Below are 22,414 nucleotides of genomic sequence, written 5' to 3' on the forward strand. Positions count from 1 at the left end.
TGCAGCACACCAATTCAGCCTTCCACCAGCCTCCACTTTAATTTTTTTTTATTTTATTTATTTATATTTGAATGGGAAGGGAAGGAGAGAAATGTCAATGTATGGTTGCCTCTTGTGCTTTCCCTGTTTGGAACTGGCCTGCAACCAAGGCATGTGCCCTGACTGGAAATCAAACGGCGATCCTTTGGTTCACAGGCCCACCCTTAATTCACTGAGCTATGCTAGCCAAGGCTGAAATATTCTTTAGGAAAATATTTTGGAGCTCACCACTCCTTTGAGAGCTTCTTTCACATCTTTGTTCCTTAGACTATAGATCAGGGGGTTCAGCATGGGAATCACTACAGTATAGAATACTGTGGCCACCTTGTCAGCATCCTCATTGTTGCCAGAACTGGGCTGGCAATAAGTGAAAAGGATTGTCCCATGGAAGACAACAATGGCTGTGAGGTGGGAGGCACAGGTGGAAAAGGCTTTGCGCCTTCCCTCTGCAGAGCGCATCCTCAGGATGGTGATGAGAATAAACAAGTAGGAGGTGAGGATAACCACAATGGTGAAGATCTCAGTGAAAGAGACCCCAATGTACACCAACAGTTCATTCAAAGTGACATCATAGCAAGCAAGAGATAAGAGAGGGGGCAGATCACAAAAGAAGTGGTTAATCACATTTGATCTATAGGAGGGGATCTCAAGAGCTAAACACAAGTGGATCAGAGAAAGCACAGTCCCACAGAGGTAGCAGCTAGAAACCAGCACCATTCGGAGTCTCTGGGACATGGTGACCATGTACAGCAGTGGGCTACAGATGGCCACAAAGCGGTCATAGGCCATCACGGCCAGCAGGAAGAACTCAGTGATTCCATAGGCACAAAATAAATAAAACTGAACCATACATCCCAGGAAGGATATGGCTTTGTCTTCATTTATAATATTAGTCAGCATCTTTGGCACAATATTTGTGGAATAGCAATAATCCACAAAGGACAGGTGGCTGAGGAAAAAGTACATAGGAGTGTGAAGTCGAGAGCTGACCTGAATCAGTGCAATCATGCCCAGGTTGGCCAAAACTGTGACTCCGTAGATGAGAAGGAACACCATGAACAGAAAGACCCTCAGCTCAGGGGCATCTGATAATCCGAGGAGAATGAACTCCATCACAATGGTGCAGTTCCCCTCCCCAGCTTCCACCATATGTCTGGTTTAGAAAGTCAAAGGATAACTTTACTGTCTCTTTTGAAATTAAAATAATAAAGAAAACACACAATTATATTAACTTTAAAAAAATCTCATTAACATCAAATGCTATGTTTTTGAAATACAATTGTCAAATAATTCTAAATTCTCAGTGTGGCAGCAGATCCCACTGACCAAATTTAAAGTATCAGCAGAAATGTCTATAATTCTCAACTCTTACCTACCACAATACATTGAGCTGATGAATTAAATTAAATGTTCTGATAGCATTTCAGAGATCCAATGATAGATTTTAAAGCCACAAAAGATCAACTCCTGCTCCATGAAAAATGTAACAAATTTTGTTCAAGTCAGAAAACAACAACTGTGATCTTATGTGTGTTAATTTTTTAGGTCTGTCTATCATTAGCATAAAGTTTCAGCAGGTGAGGTCCTCTTCACTTCTCTTGTTGGGGAGTGTGACAAATCTCTGAGAACAGTGGCTCTAAGTTTTCTATAAATTTGGAATTATTCAGAATAAAAAATAAAAAGATTTAAAATGTATACTGAAATCCAGCATCATTTTTACTTGTCAAAATAACTCATTTATAATAATAGCGATCAATATCAATAGTGACACAGAAAGGTATAACTCCATGTAAATTTTTCTGCAAAGCTATTAGGCAACCTATATTCAAAGTCAACTCTAACAACATTAAAAGTTACCTGATATAATTATGAGAAATTTTGTTGTTGTAAGCTGTTATAAGAGATTCTTAATTACATTTACAAATTGTGAAAAAGTATATTCAAAGCTACATTGCATCATTATTTTAATATTCAAAATGGGAAAAATAATTGTCATACATAGAGCAATTATTAAACTATGATGCATCTTATCTGAAACAGAATGTTATTATGTTATTTCAAATGATATTATGAAAATGTTTTCTTAAAAATGTACCCAGTACAGTTTCTGTATATATGTAGATTTAAATACACTGTATATGCTGACATATGAATACATGTGGTAAAAATGATATATGTTATCACTTTGATTTGGCTTCAATCCTAGATCAGTCCATTCCCCACACTGAGAAAGAGGTAAGTGAAAAGTTTTCCAAGTTCTCTCTAGTAGTAGGTTGAAGGAAGTGGTTACATTAAATATCCTATAAGTCTGATATACAATAATATTCAGAACTGTCCTTAAAGAACAGTCAAATGGAAGGTGATAAATTTTTATTCTCTGCCCTCCTAGAGGGATAAACCCATAGTGCTATTCACATATTATGAAATGAAAAATGAGTGGAGATTCTGGACTGAAAACAGAACTTGGTATTTTTCCCTATAACCTGAAATAATTTTAAAGTGAAAACAAATCTCAAGCTAATGTTATGGTTTTCTAATTACTTCACTGCCCAAAAAATACAAATTATTTGCCTACTTCAAAGTTAAAGCATAAAAATCATGTTGGAGACACACCTTCCTAATGTTCTAGGCTGATAATAAGAAATTAATTTATGGTAAATCCAAAACAAATCTAAAAGGATTCACTTCGTTGACAGAGCAGAGATAGTCTACAAGTCCTGATTCCCCATGACTCACTCAGGGGCCCATGGACTCAGCCCTCAGGATTAGGGTGACATTTAGGGAGCTCCTTTACGGGCATAAAATCTAGATTCCATGACAGAAGTTGATGTGGAGACAGGTAGAAAGTAAATGAGAGGGCTGAGGAAGGAGAGAGAGAAAGAAGAGAGAGAGAGACTACCATTTCTTACTCTGCATTCTTTTTTTTAAAGGTTGTATTGATAAATTTTTAAAATTTTCTTTTTTTATTGTTGTTCAAGTACAGTTGTCTGCATTCTTTCATACACATCAACACTTGGTGTTCCACAAGAAATTGTCTAATTTCAGTAAAAAGACAAGAACACTTGAAACAGTAAATGCACAGAAATATGGTCTGTTAAATAATTCTCTAATTAGAAGACAGATGAGTTACCTATATCTTTACATTCTGGGAAATACACCTACTTTAATTTTTAAGTAACCAGAGCCTAGTTTTAGCTAACAAACCTGAGTGACAGACATTTCCCCCGTTGTGCTGAGGATGTGAAGATGAGTAAGGTACACATTTAGGGACTTAAACTGTAATTGTAAGCCCTGGGGAAAGGTTCCCTTAAGTTCCTAATCATTGTTAATCTTAAAGTCTACAAAAACAAGTTAAAATTAAGCCAATACGATATGTGGAGCAGGATACATAATTAATCTCTATGGAATAACATCGGAAATAATTCAATGCCTTAATCACTGAAAAATTTGTTGAAAGCAAATATGTGTTTTTTTTTTTAATTTATTTAATTATTGTTCAAGTACAGTTTTCAGTCTTTCACTCCCATTCCAGCCCATCCTACCCCCGGTGCTCCCCAGCTCCTTCAGATTTATCCTCCCACCCCACCATGGTTTTTGTCCATGTGTCCTTTATATTCATTCCTTTGAATCCTTCCCCTTTTCCCCTGAAATTCTCTCCCCTCCCCTCTCTGATCCCTGTCAGCCTGTTCTCTATTTCAGTGTCTTTGTTTTTGTTTTGCTTGCTTGTTTGTTTTATTGTTTAGGTTCCTGTTAAAAGTGAGATCATATGCTATTGGTCTTTCACCGCCTAGCTTATTTCACTCAGCATAATGCTTTCCAGTTCATTCATGCTGTTGCGAAGAGTAAGAGCTCCTTCTTTCTTTCTGCTGCATAGAATTCCATTGTGTATATGAACCATAGTTTTTGGATCCATTCATTTACCTATGGGCATCTTGGTTGCTTCCACCTCCTGGCTATTGCAAATTGTGCTGCTGTGAACATTGGGGTGCATAGGTTGTTTTTTATTGGTGTTTTGGGGTTCTTAGGATATAATCCCAGCAGTGAAATTACTGGATCAAAAGGCAGGTCCATTTTTAGTTTTCTGAAAAAATTTCATACTGTTTCCCATAATGGTTGTTCCAGTCTGCAATCCCACCAACAGCGAACTAGGGTCTCCTTTTCCCCACAACCTCTCCAAAATTTGGCATTTGTTGCTCTGTTTATGATAGCCATTCTGATCAGTGTAAAGTGGTATCTCATTGTGGTTTTAATTTGCATCTCTCTGGTAGCTAGCAATATTGAGCATCTTTTCATGTGTCTCTGGATCCTCTGTATGTCTTCCTTGAAGAAGTGTCTGTTCAACCCTTTTCCCATTTTTTAAATCGGTTATTTTTCTGCTTAGAGTGAAGTCGTGTGAGTTCTTTGTATATTTTGGAGATTAAACCTTTGTCTGAGGCATCATTGGCAATTATGCTTTTCCCATACAGTTGGATCTCTTTTTATTTTAATACTGTTTTCTATAGCCAGGTAGAAGCTTTTTTATTTTGATGAGATCCCATTTGTGTATTTTTTCCTTTATATTCCTTGCTCTAGGGGACATATCAGTAAAAATGTTGCTGTGTGAAATATCTGAGATTTTCTTGCCAGTGTTCTCCTCTAGGAGCTTAATGGTGTCACAGCTTATATGTAAGTCTTTTATCCACTTTGAATTTATTTTGGTATATGGTGTAAGTCTGTGCTCAAGTTTCATTTTTTTGCATTTAGCTGTCCAGTTCTTCCAACAGCATTTGTTGAAGAGGCTATCTTTACTCCATTTTATGTTACTGCCCACTTCGTCGAATATTAATTGACTGTAGAGAGTTGGGTTTATTTCTAGGCTCTCTGTTCTGTTCCATTTGTCTATGTGCCTGTTTTTATACAAGTATCAGGCTGTTTTGATTACAGTGGACTGGTAATATAGTTTGATATCAGGTATTGTGATTCCTCCTACCTTGTTCTTCTTTCTCAAAATTGCAGCTGCTATTCAAGGTCGTTTATGGTTCCATATAAACTTCTGAAGTTTTGTTCTATGTCTGTGAAATATGCCATTGGTACTTTAATAGGTATTGCATTGAATCTGTAAATTGCTTTGGGTAGTATGGACATTTTGATGATGTTAATTCTTCTAATCCATGAACATGGTATAAGTTTCCATTGGTTAGGTTTATTCCCAGATTTTTTTTTTTGCTATATCGAATAGAATTTTTAAATATTTTATTTATTTATTTTTCGAGAGAGGGGAAGGGAAGGAGAAAGAGTAGGAGAGAAATATCAATGTATGGTTGCCTCTCATGCGTCCCCTGCTGGGAACTGGCCTGCAACCCAGGCATGTGCCCTGACTTGGAATCAAACCTCGGTACTCTGGTTCACAGGCCCGCGCTCAATCCACTGAGCTATGCCAGCCAGGGGTCGAATAGAATTTTTTTAAATTTCTGCTTCTGCTGTTTCATTGTTAGTATACAGAAATGCCTTTCATTTCTGGATGTTGACTTTGTATCCCACTGTTTCTCCAAATTCATTTATTAGTTCGATCAGTTTTTCGGTATAGTCTATAGGATTTTCCATGTACACTATCATGTCTTCTGCAAACAATGAAAGTTTTGTTTCCTCCTTTCTGCATTGGATGCCTTTTATTTCCTTTCCTTGCCTGATCGCTATGGCTAAAACTTCCAATACTATATAGAATAGAAGTGGTGAAAGTGGACATCCTCATCTTGTTCTTGATCTTAGTGGAAAAGATTTTAGTTTTTGCCCATTGAGTATGATGTTGGCTGTAGGTCTCGCATATATGACCTTTATTATATTGAGGAATTCTCCCTCTATTCCCACTTTGCTGAGTGTTTTTTATCATGAATGGGTGTTTTACCTTGTCACAACTTTTCCCCACAACTGTTGATATGATCATGTGACTTTTGTCTTTGCTTTTGTTTATATGGTATATTACATTTACCTATTTGCAAATATTGAACTATCCTTGCATCCCTGGGATGAATCCCACTTGGTCATGTTGCATGATCTTTTTAATGTATTGTTGGATGCAATTTGCCAGTATTTTGTTGAGGATTTTAGTGTCTATGTTCATCAGCAATATTGGCCTGAAGTTTTCTTCCTTTGTTGTATCTTTATCTGGTTTTGGAATTAGGATGATGCTGGCTTCATAAAAAGAGTTTGGGAGTCTACCATCATTTTGGATTTTTTTGGAATAGTATGTGAAGAATAGGGGTTAGCTCTTTTTTAAATGCTTTGTAGAATTCTCCTGTGAAACCATCTGGTCCAGGGAATTTGTTGCCCTGGCTGGTGTAGCTCAGTGGATTATCGTGGTTCGATTTCCAGTCAGGGCACATGCCTGGGTTGCAGGTCAGTTCCCAGCAGGGGATGCATGAGAGGCAACCATACATTGATATTTCTCTTCCTCTCTCCTTTTTTCCCCTCTAAAGATAAATAAATAAAATCTTAAAAAATATATATAAAGAAAATCCAACAAACGTTTAGTACAACATAATGCACAACAAAGTCTGCATCATCTTCTTTTGCAAAAGGAGAAGAGAGTGAGCAAGCAATTGAGAACCTATTTGAAGAAATAATGACCCACAACTACCCTAATCTGGTGAAGGAAAAAGACAGACAAGTTCAGAAAGCTTAGAGTCCCAAACAGTTGGACAGAAAGAGCCCTACATCAAGACACATAATTGAAATGGCAAGACTTAAAGACAAGGAGAGAATCCTCAAAGCCACCAGAGAAAAGCGGGTAGTTCCATACAAAGGAGCTGCGACTAGATTGTCATCTGATTCTCAACAGAAACATTTCAGGCCAGAAGTGAGTGGCAAGAAATATCCAAGGTGATGAAAAGCAAGAATCTACAGCCAAGGCTACTTTACCAAGCAAGGCTATCATTTAAAATCAAAATAGAAATAAGGAGCCTCCTAGACAAGAGAAAACTAAAGAAGTTTTTAATGTCAAACCAGTACTGCAACAAAGGTCAAAAGGCATTCTTTAAGAAGTAGAAGAAGAAAAAAGGAAAGAAAAAAACACTAAAAAACTGTCTAATAATAAAATGGTACTAAATATGTACCTATCGATAATCACCTTATACCCTGGCTGTTGTGGCTTAGTGGATTGAGTGCTGGCCTGAGAACCAATGAGTCTCTGGTTTGATTCCCAGTCAGAGTTACAGGCCACATTCCTGGGTTACAGGCCAGGTATTCAGTAGAGAGTACAAGAAAGGCAACCACACATGGATATTTCTCTCCCTCTCTTTCTACCTCCCTGCCCCACTCCCTAAAAATAAATTAATCAATTTTTAAAAATCATCTAAATTGTAAATGGTTTAAAAACTGCAACCAAAGACAGAGAGTAACTAAAGGGATAAGAAATCAAAACCCATATATGTTGCTTCCAAAAGACCCAAATCAAATCAAAAGATAAACACAGACTAAAAGTCAAGGGTTGGAAAAAAGTATCTCATGCAAATGGAAAGGGAAAAATAATCTGAGTAGGAATCTATATCTGACAAAATATACTTTAAATCCAAGAAGGACACTGCATAATGATAAAGGGAACAACCCAACAAGAGTATATAACCCAAGTAAACATTTGCACACCTAATGTAGGAGCAACTAAATGTGTAAAGCAAGTCTTCATGGACAGATAAGGAGAGAGAGACAGAAATACGAGCATAGTCAGGGATTTTAACACCCCATATACTTCAATGGATACATCTTCCAGAAAGAAAATCAATAGGAAAACAATGATCTTAAACCACATACTAGATCAAATGGGTTTAATTAATATCTTCAGAGCATTCACCCAAAAGCAGAAAAATATATGTACTTTTCTAATGCACATGGAACATTTTCTAGGATAGACTACGTTAGGACACAAAGCAAATCTCAATAAATCTAAGGAGATGAAAATCATATCAAGCATCTTCTCTGACCACAATGCTAAATGCTATGAAATTAGAAATCAATCTCAAGAACAACACTGAAAGATATGAGAGCTAAATAACATGGTATTAAACAATGAATGTGCAAACAGTGAGATCAAGGAAGAAATCAGAAAATACCCCAAAAGTAATGGAAATGAGAACAAACAATCCAAAATCTGTCAGACACAAGGAAAGCAATACTAAGAGAGAAATTCATAGCAATACAGGCCTATCTCAGAAAAAAAGGGAGAAAGAAAAATAACAGGCTCATATAAACAATCTCACTTTACTCTTAAAGAAACTTGAAAAATAACAACAAATAAGGCTCAAAGTTAATAGAATGGAGGAAATAATGAAGATCAGAGGAGAAATAAATGAAATTATGTCTTTAAAAATGATAAAAAATATCAATGAATCCAAAAGCTGGTTCTTTGAAAAGATAAGTAAGATTTACAAACCTTTAACCAGATTCATCAAGGAAAAAAGAACACCCAAATAAATAAAAGATATGAAAGAGGAGAAAACAACTGACACCAAATAAATGCAAAGGATTATAAGAAAATATTATGAGCAATATCACTGTATGCCAACAAACTGGACAACCTACACAAAATGGATGAATTTATAGAAACATACAATCTTCCAAAACTAAATCAAAAAGAATCAGAGGATCTGAATAGATGGATTACACCCAGTGAAGTTGAAGCAATTAAAAAAAAACTCCCAACAAACACAGACCTGGATCAGATGGTTTCACAGGTGAAATTTACCAAGTGCCCTGACAACTAATGTCTCCTTCTCAAACTATTTCAAAAAATTCAAGAGGAGGGAAGGTTCCCAAGCTCATTTTTGATGACAGCATTATCCTAATTTCAAAACAAGAAAAGACACTACAAAGAAACCAAATTACAGGCCAATACCCTGATGAACATACATGCTAAACTCTTCAACAAAATATTAGCAAATCAAATACAACAATGCATCAAGTAGATCATACATCATGATCAAGTGGGATTTGTTCTGGGAATGCAACATTGGTGTGAAACTCACAAGTCAATAAATGCAATTCATCAGATAAAATGAAGGGTAAAGACCACATGATCATATCAATAGAGGCAGAAAAAGCATTTGGTAAAATCCAGCACCCACTTGTGATAAAGACTTGAAGCAAAGTGGGATTAGAGGAAACACACCTAAACATAATAAAGGCCATATATGACAAACTCGCTACCAACATCTCATGCTCAATGGGAAAATATGAGATTTCCATTAAGATCAGGAATAAAACAGGGATGTCTGCTTTCACCTCTCTTTTTCAACATAGTACTAAAGGTCTTGGCCACAGCATCAGACAAGAAGAAATTAAAGGCATCCACACTGGAAAAGAAGTAAAACTGTCTTTATTTACAAATGACATGATACTGTGCATTGAGTACCAAAAATTTCACCAAGAGTCTACTAGAACTGATAAATGAATTCAGCATGGTAGCAAGACACAAAATTAACATTCAAAAGTCCCTTTATATGTCAATCAAAAATGAACAGAAAGGGAAATTAAGTCCATAGTAATCAAAACAGCATGGTACTAGCATAAAAGCAATTACATAGATCAATGAAACAGAATAGACAGCCCAGAAATAGAAATATGAATTTGTAGTTAATTAATATTTGACAGAGGAAGCAACCACATACAATGGGCTAAAGATAGTATATTCAGTAATGTACTACCTTTATTATTTGAGAAATAATAAAGATAAAGGTGTTGAGAAAACTGGACAGATACATGCACAAAATGAAACCAGACCACCTTCTTACACTACACACAAGAATAAATTCAAAATAGATCAAAGACTTAAATGTTAAACACAAAATCATAAAAATTATTGAAGAAAATGTAGGCAGCAAAATCTACCTCCATGAAGAGAAACATGTAGGTCAAAATAGAAATAACTTAAATTTTGGTGTTTTGAAGGCTGTTTTTTTCCACAATTGAGGTACCTTTAACTCATTCTTCTTTGGTGAAATGTTTATGGAAATATTTTGCCTGTTTGACTTTCTCTGCTCTAGTTGTAAGTATTCTTCATACATGTGTGTTAAACCTTTAATCAGATATATTACTTCTGCCTGTGTTCTTAAATTTTTCTTTATTTTCCATCTTGAGTTAAAGTTCGTGTATGGTGTGAGGTAATGATTTCAGCCCATGTTGCTGCATACAAACAGTGAATTACTCTTTTTTAAAATTTTTTATTGTTGTTCAAGTATAGTTGTCTCCATTTTCATACCACCACAGCTCCCCACCCCACCCATCCCCACTTCCTACTCCCAACCTACCCCCCTTTGACTTTATCCACGTGTCCTTTACACATGTTCCTTGATGGGCCTTCCCCTATTTTCCTCCATTATCCCTCTCCCAACCCCCTTTTATTTATAACTGTCAATTACTCTTCACAACTTATTGAAAGAATTGTGGTTTTTGAATGAGTAATCTTGGTAGCTTTGTCAAAAATCAATCAACCATTAATCTGTACATTTTTTAATTATCAGTGTTATTACATTGATATAATGGGTCTGCCTTACATCAGGACAAACACCCTGTTTTATAATTTTGGTATTAACTACATTTCCACTTTTGCTAAATTCATCTCTAAGTTTTATTAGTGTTATTATAAATCGTATTATTTTCTCAATTTCACATTCAGGTATTATTATGCTACTATATAAAAATAAAACTGTTTCTGTTTTGATATTGTATCTTTGCCTGTAATGAACTCAGTTACTAGTTCTAGGGGTTTGTATGTGTGTGTGAATAAAATTAGTTTTACTACAAATCCAGATGACTGACTGACTTATTAATTGATTTATCTATGTATCGTCTATAATCAGAACTGAGAATGGACATCTTGCATTGTATTGTGATTTGGAGAAAGGCACTCATTCTGTAATCATCAAGTGTGATGCCAGGAGCAGGTTTGGTAGGTGAAAGTCGTTTTCTCTCTTTTTCTTTGTTGGAAATTTTTATCCTGAATGGGATTTGGATTGTGTCAGATACCTTTTCTACATCTACTGATGTAGCCATTTATTTTTTATGTTCTATTCCATATGAGATGTGTTACATTATATGTGGTGTGTTACATAAATTGCTTTTCATCTGTTAAACTCCCCTTGCTTTCCTGAGACAGATCTCCTTGATTATGATTTATTATCCTTTATGTACTGTTGGGTTTATTCTGCTAATATTTTGCTGAAAATTCTTACCTATGACTGTAAGAGATTTTATGTTGGGTTGTCTTTCCTTCTATTTCATTAAGTGGGCAATTCATTCTTTTTTTAAGGTTTTATTTATTTATTTTTAGAGAGAGAGGGAGGGAGGGAGGGAGAAAGAGAGGGAGAGAAACATTAAAGTTTGTTTGCCACTCACATGGCCCACACTGAGGACCTGGCCTGCAATCCAGCCATGTGCCCTGACCGGCAATCTAACCAGTGACCCTTTGGTTCACAGCCCACACTCAATCCACTGAGCTACACCAGCCAGGGCCTATTTCTTTACTGAATGTGGCATCAGGGTGCTACTTTCTAAATAAAATGAGTTGGGAAGTGATCTCCTCCTTCATTTTTTATAAGAATTAATCAACAATTTGTGTAATTTCTTATATAGAAGTTAAGTGAAAATAACCAGTGAAGCCATGTGTATCTGGATATTGAAAGAAGGGAAATATTTTAGTCACAAACCCAGTTTATTTCCTTGTTATATGTCGATTGAGATTTTCTATCTCTCTGTGTCAGTTTTGGGTAATTTTAGTTATTTAGGAATTTGTTCTCATCATCTAAGTTGACTAACTTCTTGGCATAAGTTGTTTATACTATTTATTACAGTCACTTTAATTTTTGAAAGGTTAACCTTCCTCCAGATTATGTTAATTTAATATCTTGTCTCATTTTCTCATTCTAATTCTAGATAATGTTTTGTCCATTTTATTGATTATTTCAAAATCAAAATTCATTGATTTTCTATCATGTAAAAATCTATTGTTTTTTCATTGTTGTATTATTGAGTTATACTTTAGTCTTTCTTTTTTAAATTTTTTTCTCAATAATTTTATTTAGTTATTTTTCAAGTACAGTTTTTTGCCTGTTTCTCCCATCCCAGCTCCCCCCCCACCCCGTGCTCTCCACCTCCCTCCCATTTCCACACCCCCAGTTCTCATCCCTGTGTCCTTCATATTTGCTTCTCCAAATACCTCTCTTTTTTATATCCTTTCTTTTTTTTGTTTTTGTTTGTTTGTTTGCTTGTTTTAGTTCATTTTTCCTAGTCTCTAAATATGGAATCTAAGCTTCAAGATTTGAAATATTTCTTTCCTTTTAAAGTTCTAAATATCCCTCTTTTAAAATATTGTAGATTGTGTTTTCATTTGCATTTAATTCAAAATATTCTATAATTCCTCTTGTGTTTTTCAAAGAAAATTTTATCCTTAACTGGGGATGTTTTTCATTATTATTAGTTTTTAAAGAAAAAGAAAGAAAGAAAAAGAAAGAGAAACAATGATGTGAGAGGGAAACATCAATCAGTTGCCCCCGATACATGCCCCTAATGGGGATAAAAGATAGAATCTAGGTAAGTGTTCTGACCATGGATTAAACCCACCAATTTTTTGTGTACTGGATGGTGTTCCAACCAACTGAAACACCCATCCATGGCATCTAGTACTATTTTTTGACCTTTGGATTATTTACAAGCCTGTTGTTTAATTTTAAAGATCTGTCTATATTCTACATACAAATCCTTTATCAGAAATGTGCTTACCATTTACCATTTACATTCATTATTCTAAAGTAGGCAATATTAAATCTACTCCCACCAAACTAAACAAACAAGCAGGAAATGCTTAACAATGCATAAAAATTTGTTATTGTCACAACTACAAGGTAGTGCTGGGGCATCCAGGATGTAGAGGCCGTGGGTACTGCTAAACAGCCTAAAATGCACAGGATACCTCACAAACTCAAGCCTAGTGCCTTCGAACATTACTACAGATATAAGGAGAGAGCTTCACTGAATGAGCAAACATAATGTAGAAATTGACATGAACACAATGAAAGCACAAATAAATTATGAATGGTGCATATAAATCAGGACTGAATGAAGAAATATGGTTCAGACACACAAAGGAAGTATGGGAAAAACTCATTTCATCAGGAGCAAAAACACAACAAAGAATATAAGTGGAGGCTAAAAGTCCACCCATAAGGCACAGCAAGTATTTGACTCACATGTTGTAAAATAAGAAAGAAAGATAAGAAAATATAAAATGATAAAAATGCTCAAAGTTGGAAATGTTGACAGTGATAACAATGGTTATTAAATGTAGCTACACATTTAACATAATATATAGATATTAAATATGTTACATAATACATATTAGTCTCCAGAGTTTGAAAAACATTAGAGACTGCAATGACAGCAACAAAAACATAAAAAAGGAAGTAGGAAATGAACAACAATACATATACACATTTGGAAAATTCATTCTGCATATAAACTGGCAAAAGTGCATTTTTCATTGTAAAATAAGAGGAATTCGATTTTGAAATAAACCATAGATTTCAGAATAGGTCAGAAAATATGATTCTCAACTTTCTTTTTTAACCTTATGAATGTTTTAAACAAAGTTAATGTATGTCTTAGCAGTTCATTTCTGAGGACCATTTAAAATATTTGAGACTAAATAACAGCAAAAATAGGCTGTGAATTTTGAAATATTTTCAACCCTACCCTGCTCAATTGCAGAGGCACAAAGTGGATCTGAAGGACTCACTCCTACAGACCTGCACTCTGTCTGTGCTGTCCACACCTACACAGCATCCTCGCAGTTCAGTCTTTCACCAGCCTCCACTGTGGAACCCCATGTCTTGCCAAGAAAATACTCTCTAGGAAAACATTTTGGAGCCCATCACTCTTCTGAGAGCTTCTTTCACATCTTTGTTCCTTAGACTGTAGATCAGGGGGTTCAGCATGGGAATCACTACAGTGTAGAACACTGCAGCCACCTTGTCAGTATTCCCACTGTTACCAGAACTGGACCGGCAATAAGTAAAAAGGATTGTCCCATGGAAGACAACAATGGCTGTGAGGTGGGAGGCACAGGTGGAAAAAGCTTTGCGCCTTCCCTCTGCAGAGCGCATCCTCAGGATGGTGATCAAAATAAACAAGTAGGAGGTGAGGATGATCACAATGGTGATGATCTCATTCAAAGAGGCCACAATGTACAGAAACAGTTCATTCACAGTGACATCATAGCAAGCAAGAGATAAGAGAGGGGGCAGATCACAAAAGAAGTGGTTAATCACATTTGATCTATAGGATGGGATTTCAAGAGCCAAACACAGGTGAATCAGAGAACACACAGTGCCACCAAGGTAGCAACAAGACACCAGCTCCACACAAAGATTCCGGGACATGGTGACCATGTACAGCAGTGGGTTACAGATGGCCACAAAGCGGTCATAGGCCATCACGGCCAGCAGGAAGACCTCAGTTACCACACATGTGCAAAACAAGTAGAATTGTGCAGCACAGCCCAGGAAGGAGATGGCTTTGTCTTTGTTTAAGATATTAGCTAGCATCTTTGGCACAATGATTGTGGAGTAACAGAAATCCACCAAGGACAGGTGACTGAGGAAAAAGTACATGGGAGTGTGAAGTCGAGAGCTGACCTGAATCAGTGTGATCATGCCCAGGTTGCCCAAAACCGTGACTCCATAGATGAGAAGGAACACCAGGAACAGAAAGACCCTCAGCTCAGGGGCATCTGATAACCCATGGAGAATGAACTCTGTCACAGCAGTGCAGTTCTCTTCCCCCATATCCACCAGGTTGGGAAACCAAATGGTAAGGTTTCTGTTTTTTCTAGAAGAAGAAAAAAAGAGGAAATCAACAGGAAAATAATATCAGAAATATATAGTGATATCTATCAAGTAGGGTATGAGATATGAAACAGATAAAATTATAATATAATTTGAAATATTGTATCAGTGGGTCTCACTGATCAAAACTGACTTAAACATCACCAGAAATGTTAAATAATTCTAATCTTTACTTATCACAATAGGTTGATTGATAGATTTAATTTCAGTGGTTTGATTGGTTTCAAAACAGATTCAATGATAAACTTCAAAGATATTAACTCCTGTTCTCTATAAAAATGTGAATTCTATTCAATGAAAGAAACACCTACTGTGGTTCTATAAAATATAAACTTCTTTATAGTTGAGTCTATCAGGAACATAAATTTGAAACAAATACAAAATTCTTTACAACTTCACTTTTGAGGTGACATATTTGTTAGATTTGTGGCTCATGAAAACCCTTTAAATTGGAATTTTGAAAAGGAAAATTAATACATACCTGTAAAGTGAATTGTCATGTCAAAAGAATAAACTGGTTTAAACTGACCTATGCTACTAAGCTCTTGGGAAGATGGAACTTTTCTATCATTTTTCTGGAAAGGAATTAGGTCACATATATTAGAAGACTTAAGCCTGACAACAACAAAATTATGTATTTTAAGAAGAAATTAATAATATATATTAATCACATTGACAAAATCATGAAACACTACATCCAAAGCAATATTGAAGCATTGTTTATAATATTAGGGATGGGAAAATTTAGTTGCCAGAGGAACTAAAACTTTACTTTTAGAGAACAATTGTTTCACTCTGGTGCAACATATCTAGGGCAGAAAGCTATTGTGCTGTTTTAAATTATCTTTTGGAGATGGTTAATTTTCTTAAAGAAAGATACATAATAAAACACTTGGAGTATACAACTAGATGGAAGCAAAGATGTACATGTAGAGGTATGTAGACATATGATTGATATTTTATATACTATCACTGTATTTTGGCTACAGTTGAAAAGTTAATCTTCTCCCCACATTAAAAGAGAAAGGTAAGTAAAAAATTCCCAGGGTCTCTAAAGTACTTAGTTGGAAAATTTGTTACATTATACTCATGTATTCTTTATAAATTAGGTATACTTTTCAGACCTGACCTTAAAGAAAAGGCATAAGGAATTGAAGAATGTGATCCTCCGTCCTCCTTCCTAGAGGTGTATTCCCATGATGTCATATACATACACAGAATGAAAGCGGAGTTATGAGATTCTGCACTGAAAAGAAACCTGGCATTTTCTCCATAGCTTGAGCTAATTTTAAAGTGGAAGAAAGTCACGATTTTCTCATTAATTGCCCCCAAAAAATATTACTAAAATCCTGAATTTACCCACTCACGAGTTAAACCAGAAAAATAAACTTGGAAGAATTTCTTCCTATGTTCTGGGATGATAATAAGAAACTAGTTTAAGGTAAATCCACACTTCATTGAATGAACACAGATAGTCCTCATGCCCTGACTAACTCTCCATAACCAATTCTCAGGCCCACACACTAATTCAACCCTAAGAATAAGGGTGACAGCAGTATGGTGGTTACCAGAAGGAGGGGGCATGGGGAGGGGCAGTAAAGGGTAAAGGGGACCAAGTATATGGTGACAGAAGAAAACCTGACTCTGGGTGCTGGGCACACAGGGCAGGATGCAGAGGATGTACTGTAGAAGTGCACACTTGAAACCTGTATAACCTTATTAATCGTGTCACCTCAATACATTTAAACTGATGAAACTCATTCCAGTAACATCAAGACTCACCCTAGTAACATAAAAACTCACTCTAGTTCCTCCATGGTCATTAATTTTCATGACAAAAGTTGGCATGAAATAAAATGGAAAGAGATGAGAGACAAAGAGAGAGAGAAGGAGTGAAAGAGAGAGAGAGAGATTCCCATTTCTTTACTTTGTAGTCTTTCACGCACATCATCAACACTTGGTGTTCCAGAGGAAACTCTTCTAATTTCTCCATCAACTGTCTCTCAGTACAAAAAAGGCAAAGCATTTGAAACAATAAGTGCACAGGGATGTTGTATTTTAAATCACTCTCTGTTAAGAAGACAAACCAGGTAGTTATATCTATAAAATAATTGTTTGCTGAGAAAATATATTCATTTTAATTTTCAAGTAACCAGAGCTTAGCATTAGCTAACGAACCTGAGTGACAGACATTCCTTCCCTGGTGCTGAGCATGTTAGGATGAGTAGGGTATGCAGTTAGAGACTTATACTGTAATTGAAGCTCCTGGGGAATAGAATGGGTCCCTCAAGTTGAAATTAATTTCTATGGTATAAAAAATATACAAAACTTAAACTTAGACAATGTGTGTTGTAACGCAAATAATAACAAATCTCTATGGAATATCATAAGAAAAAAATTTAATTATCCTCATTTTGAAAAAAAAAACTGTTCACAACAACATATGCCTCCTAGAGGCATGCCTCAACTATAATTAAATAACAATAAAACAATTTAAAAAAAGGAAAACATGCCTCCTGGATATTATGGTGCATTATGATGTCCCATGTTGGTATTATATACATCACAGCTTATTATGTGGTCACAGCTTATTATTGCCATAGTAACATTAATATTTCTTATAAATTATTCCTTTCTTATTTTAAGTCTCCTAAATTCCTATAGGGCACAATGACTAAAGCTGCCAGAATTTTTTTAATGCTGTAAATAAATAATGAAACTATTGGTCAGAAAACTACACAACAGTTCACAAATATTGGGCATTTTTGTTTTAGAATTTATTCCGAATATTATGAAGTATTAATTCATTTAACCAGTAGGATAACCAGTCAAGACAACAATCCTGTTTCTAGGCCTGTTTTACAAAGGAAATAATGGAGGCACAAATACTGAGTTGTAACTTGGATAGAGTCTAAATAAATTGCAGGAAAAGGCTCCATGCTGGTCTGTGATTTTCCCAACCTTTATGACTTCATGTGGAAAAGAATGCACTCTCAGCCAGTGTTGAGGATGCATTTGCCTAATGCATGTCTAATCCTAGAAGCCATCAAACGAGATCCTTTCAGTGGCCTGTTCTAGGTTTGCTATTCTTTTTCTGGCAAATGTCCACATTGGCACAGTGTTCTATTAGTCTACGTGTATCTCTGGGTGTACACATATACTCCACAAGGTGTGTATGGCCCAAAAGAACTGAAAGATCTCAGAGGAGGGTGGGGAGGACTGAAGGGATTGGCCCCAAAACATGTATGCGTATATGTATAGCCCATGGACATAGACAGCAATGTGGTGAAGGCCTGGGGTGGGGAGAAGCAGGCTGGTTAGCGGGGGTCAAAGCAGGAGGAAATGGAGAACATCTGCAATAATGTCAACAATAAGAAATAATAATAAAATGACTTTAAAAGGTAGTTTCAAGTAAATGATTTTTTTACGCTCTCAACTGTTATATTACAATATATATCCCCCAAATGGATGAGCCAGAGACAGCACCCAGGGCTGATTAAACATCTGGTCCTCCATTTCCACATCCCCTTTCACAACTAACCAAACAGAAGACAAGCCCCCCTTTGATCCATCATTGTTGAATTACCCCCACAATTTGTTCTGTGGGAACAAATTGTGAGAAAGTATGGACATTGTTGATCTTGAGGCCATTTTTCATTGTATTTCTTTTTTTATTGCTGTTCAAGTGCAGTTGTCTCCATTTTCACCCAACCACCCACTCCAACCCCACCCATCCATGCCTTTCATCCTCAATCCTACCCCCACTTTGCTTTGTCCATGTGTCCTTTATACATGTTCCTTGATGACCCTTCCCCTATTTTCCTTCATGATCTGTCTCTCCGCTCCACTCTGGTTACTGTCAGTTTATTCTTTATATTAATGTCTCTGGTTCTATGTTGCTTGCCTCTTTGTTTTCTTGATTAGCTTCCACTTATACATGAGATCATGTGGTATTTGTCTTTCACTGCGAACTCACTGTGGAAACTAGTATGGAATTTCCTCAGAAAACTAAAAATGGAACTGCCTTTTGACCCAACAATTCCACTGTTTGGATTGTACTCTAAGAATCCTGAGACACCAGTTCAGAAGAACCTATGCGCCCCAGTGTTTATAGAATTTTAAATATTTTAATTCCTCAGTTAAGGCATCTTAAACTTATACTATGGCTTTGTGATTGTTTAAATATGATAATATTCCCTTTAGATTATATTATCTTTGGTGAAATGTCTACTCAAATATTTTGCCTATTGTAAACATTTATATAGCTTTCCATATTGTAGGAGACAGTTCTCCATGGTATGGACCCAGACAGGACCCACATCCACAGGTAGGTTCTCCCATGGGGAATCAGGCCTATAATGTACGTAGGCTGCAATGAGACTTGCTTTTGCTAAAACTCCCTCACACTGAATTGAGGCACCCAGTGCCTACCGTAACTTCCTAAAATCCATTCCAAACCTTCCAAGGATGAGTGTAACTGGCTCAGCCACTTTTGCCTTTTTCTTCGCTAATATACTTCTTCTGTGATGTGATTAGCAACATTGGCTCCTTTGTTTCATGTAAAAGGTAACCACCTAAAGCAACCTGTGCATATTAAATGAGGACCATCATGTAATGTGAGAAAAACCCCAATAAAGGCCTGTCATGGTGGAGGCTGAGGTTTTTTCCCCCTTTAAGAGAAAAGCCATGCTTTCCCTTTTCCTCCACAGGACTTGGTAGTCTGTGAATGTATCTCATTTCATCCATAATGCTGGGGACACTGCAAGCCAGTGCCTGCGTCACCATACTCTAGTTGTAATTGTTCATTGCATATTATCCACACAAATCCTTTATCAAATATATAGCTTGTACTTTATGCTCTTAAATTTTATTTCCTTGTATAATCCATGTTGAGTCAATGCGTGCATGTGATGTGAGGTAAAGGTTGAAAATCATTGTTTTTGAATATGAATATCCAATTACTCATCTCCATTAACTGAAAGGACTATTTTCCCTCAGTGCATCGCCTTGACAGGTTTTCAAAATCATTCAAACCAGTTGGGTTGGCCTTTTGAGGAGACCCTCAGTACTGTTGCACTGTTATACAATGTCTGTCCGGACAGTATCAAGCCATGTAGTATGAAAAATAGAAACATTTATGGGAGAATATACAAAATACAAGCAACATTCTATATAGGACAATGATGTCTCAGCCCCCTTCAAAGTAGGCACACAGTTCTCCCAACTGCCATTACCTGAGCTGTTGTATTCTCCTTAATATCATCAATGGTCTGAAATCTCTTCTCTTTCAAAGTTAATTGTAGTTTTAGGAAAAGGCAGAGTCACAGGACCCCAAATCTGAGATGTAGGGTGGGCTGAATCACCTGGATGATTAGATGTTTTGCAAAAAAATAAAAAGCTCTGGGGGAGGAATGATGCATGAGGAGGTGTGTTGTCTTGATGAAGCTGCCAATCCCTAGTTGCCCATAGCGGTGGCCTTCTGAATCATTCCAATAGTTTCTGTAGGGGAATGTTCAAACTTAATGCAAAATTTGATGCAGAATCTTTGCTCCACTGTTCATTCATTTTGAATGCAGTGACCACACAGTATATAGAGGTTCATTCAACAGTATATACCACCTCCACTGACTAATACGGTGAAGTCTTCACTATTCATCCATGCACATTCCAGTCCAATTTCCTTGGCTTCCAGGTCACATCAATGTCATGCAAACCATTCTCATTACATTAACAATAATTTGACTTTTTCCAACATATATATGCCTACCTTATACTACTAGTACAAAGTATAATACTTTGTAATTTTCAGTTTTAGGCACAGACAGTTCCCTACTTACAACAGTTTGACTTCCAGTTTTCCTAGCTCTTTATTGAACATATTTTAGCATTGGATTGCCAATTTAGAAAATTCTGCAAGATTTTTGGCAGAATTTTATTGAATCTATTGATCAACTTAGGGAGTCATTGTATCTTAACAATATACAATCATTTGACCAACATGTTTAAGATTATTATGTACACCCTGGTGCTAAATCATATGTAGATGACCTGCTTCTGGGTCAGGGTTTCATACAAAGCAGAGCAGCTACCTCACTGCTCTACTGAAAGTCAGCCCTGGACACAAGGGTTTCTTTTTTAAAGAAAAGAAGAACAAAAAAGGAAAAATATTATTATGTATAATGAAGATTTGAGTATATCTTCCTCATTATGCTATAGCCTCTTTTCCCTTTGTAATGTCTTGTTCTAAAGTCTGTTTTATTTTAACATATCCATATGAAATTTTTCTTTCATTTTGTATTTAACTTATGTCTTCATAATTAATAATTTTCTTTAGATAGCACAGTACTTTGTTTTGCCTTTATGTCCAACATGGCAAATATGGCATTCTCTGTATTTTAATTCTTATTTCTAGACTATTTAGAGTTAAAATTATTATTGATATGATTGAATTAAATATCTTACCTTAAATACCTAATTTCTATTTGCTTAACCTGTTTTTGTTTCTTTCATACTATTTTCTGTCATTCTTTGAAATGAGAATTTTTTAATCCATTTTGATATTATTTTTCCTTCTTTATAAAATTGTTATGGTGTTTAGGACAACAATAAACTTAATAAATGATGGATTATTTAATAACTTATATATTGTACAGATTAGAAAACAGTGGAGTCCTACACGGTCTTACTCTTTATGCTATTATTTTTCTACACTATGCTTTTATAGTCTATAAATGTCAATGTTTGCTATTCTTTCTTTTTTTTTATTAATTAATTAATTTATTTATTTTTTATTTTTTTAAATTTTTTAAAAAAAATTTATTTAGTTATTTTTCAAGTACAGTTTTTTGTCTATTTCTCCCATCCCAGCCTCCCCTGCCCCTTGCTCCCCACCTCCCTCCCATTTCCACCCCCCTTAGTTCTCATCCCTGTGTCCTTCCTATTTGTTCCTCCAGATCCCTCCCCCTTTTTCCCCTTAACTCCCCTTCCTTCTCCCCTCTGGTCATTGTCCCCTTGTTCTCTATTTCAGTGTCTTTGTTTTTTGTTTTTTTCTGCTTGCTTGTTTGTTTTGTTCTTTAGCTTTCTGTTAAAGGTGAGATCATATGGTATTTGTCTTTCAGCACCTGGCCTATTTCATTCAGCATAATGCTTTCCAGTTCCATCCATGTTGTTGCAAAAGGTAAGTAGCTCCTTCTTTCTCTCTGCAGCATAGAATTCCATTGTGTATATGTACCACAATTTTTGGATCCATTCATTTACTGATGGGCACCTAGGTTGCTTCCAACTCTTGGCTATTGTAAATTGTGCTGCTATGAACATTGTGGTGCATAGGTTCTTTGAAATTGATGTTTTAGGATTCTTAGGATATAATTCTAGCAGTGGAATTGCTGGGTCAAAAGGCAGGTCGATTTTTATTTTTCTGAGAAAATTCCATACTGTTTTCCATAATGGTTGTACCAGTCTGCAACCCCACCACCAGTGGACTAAGGACCCCTTTTCCCCACACCCTC

At 36.0% G+C, this 22,414-nt stretch overlaps 2 protein-coding genes across 2 annotated transcripts; both read right to left on the minus strand.

Moving 5' to 3' along the window:
- Positions 1–243: 243 nt before the first annotated feature.
- Positions 244–1,188, minus strand: LOC119058930 (olfactory receptor 5L1-like). The gene has a single exon (XM_053659190.1). It carries the CDS (start codon positions 1,186–1,188, stop codon positions 244–246), a length of 945 nt encoding a protein of 314 aa, XP_053515165.1.
- A 12,722-nt stretch (positions 1,189–13,910) lies between these two features.
- LOC119058931 (olfactory receptor 5L1) lies at positions 13,911–14,849 on the minus strand. Its single transcript, XM_037158427.2, has one exon. The coding sequence runs from the start codon at positions 14,844–14,846 to the stop codon at positions 13,911–13,913; it is 936 nt and encodes a 311-aa protein (XP_037014322.2). The 5' UTR covers positions 14,847–14,849.
- Positions 14,850–22,414: the final 7,565 nt, after the last annotated feature.

Source organism: Artibeus jamaicensis, unplaced genomic scaffold, assembly GCF_021234435.1.
Source record: "Artibeus jamaicensis isolate MK-2021 breed Jamaican fruit bat unplaced genomic scaffold, CSHL_Jam_final scaffold_614, whole genome shotgun sequence".
NCBI lineage: Eukaryota > Metazoa > Chordata > Mammalia > Chiroptera > Phyllostomidae > Artibeus > Artibeus jamaicensis.

Coding starts and splice junctions, on each gene's coding strand:
- LOC119058931 (XM_037158427.2), bottom strand. CDS start 14,846: ATGGGGGAAGAGAACTGCACTGCTGTGACAGAGTTCATTCTCCATGGG.
- LOC119058930 (XM_053659190.1), bottom strand. CDS start 1,188: ATGGTGGAAGCTGGGGAGGGGAACTGCACCATTGTGATGGAGTTCATT.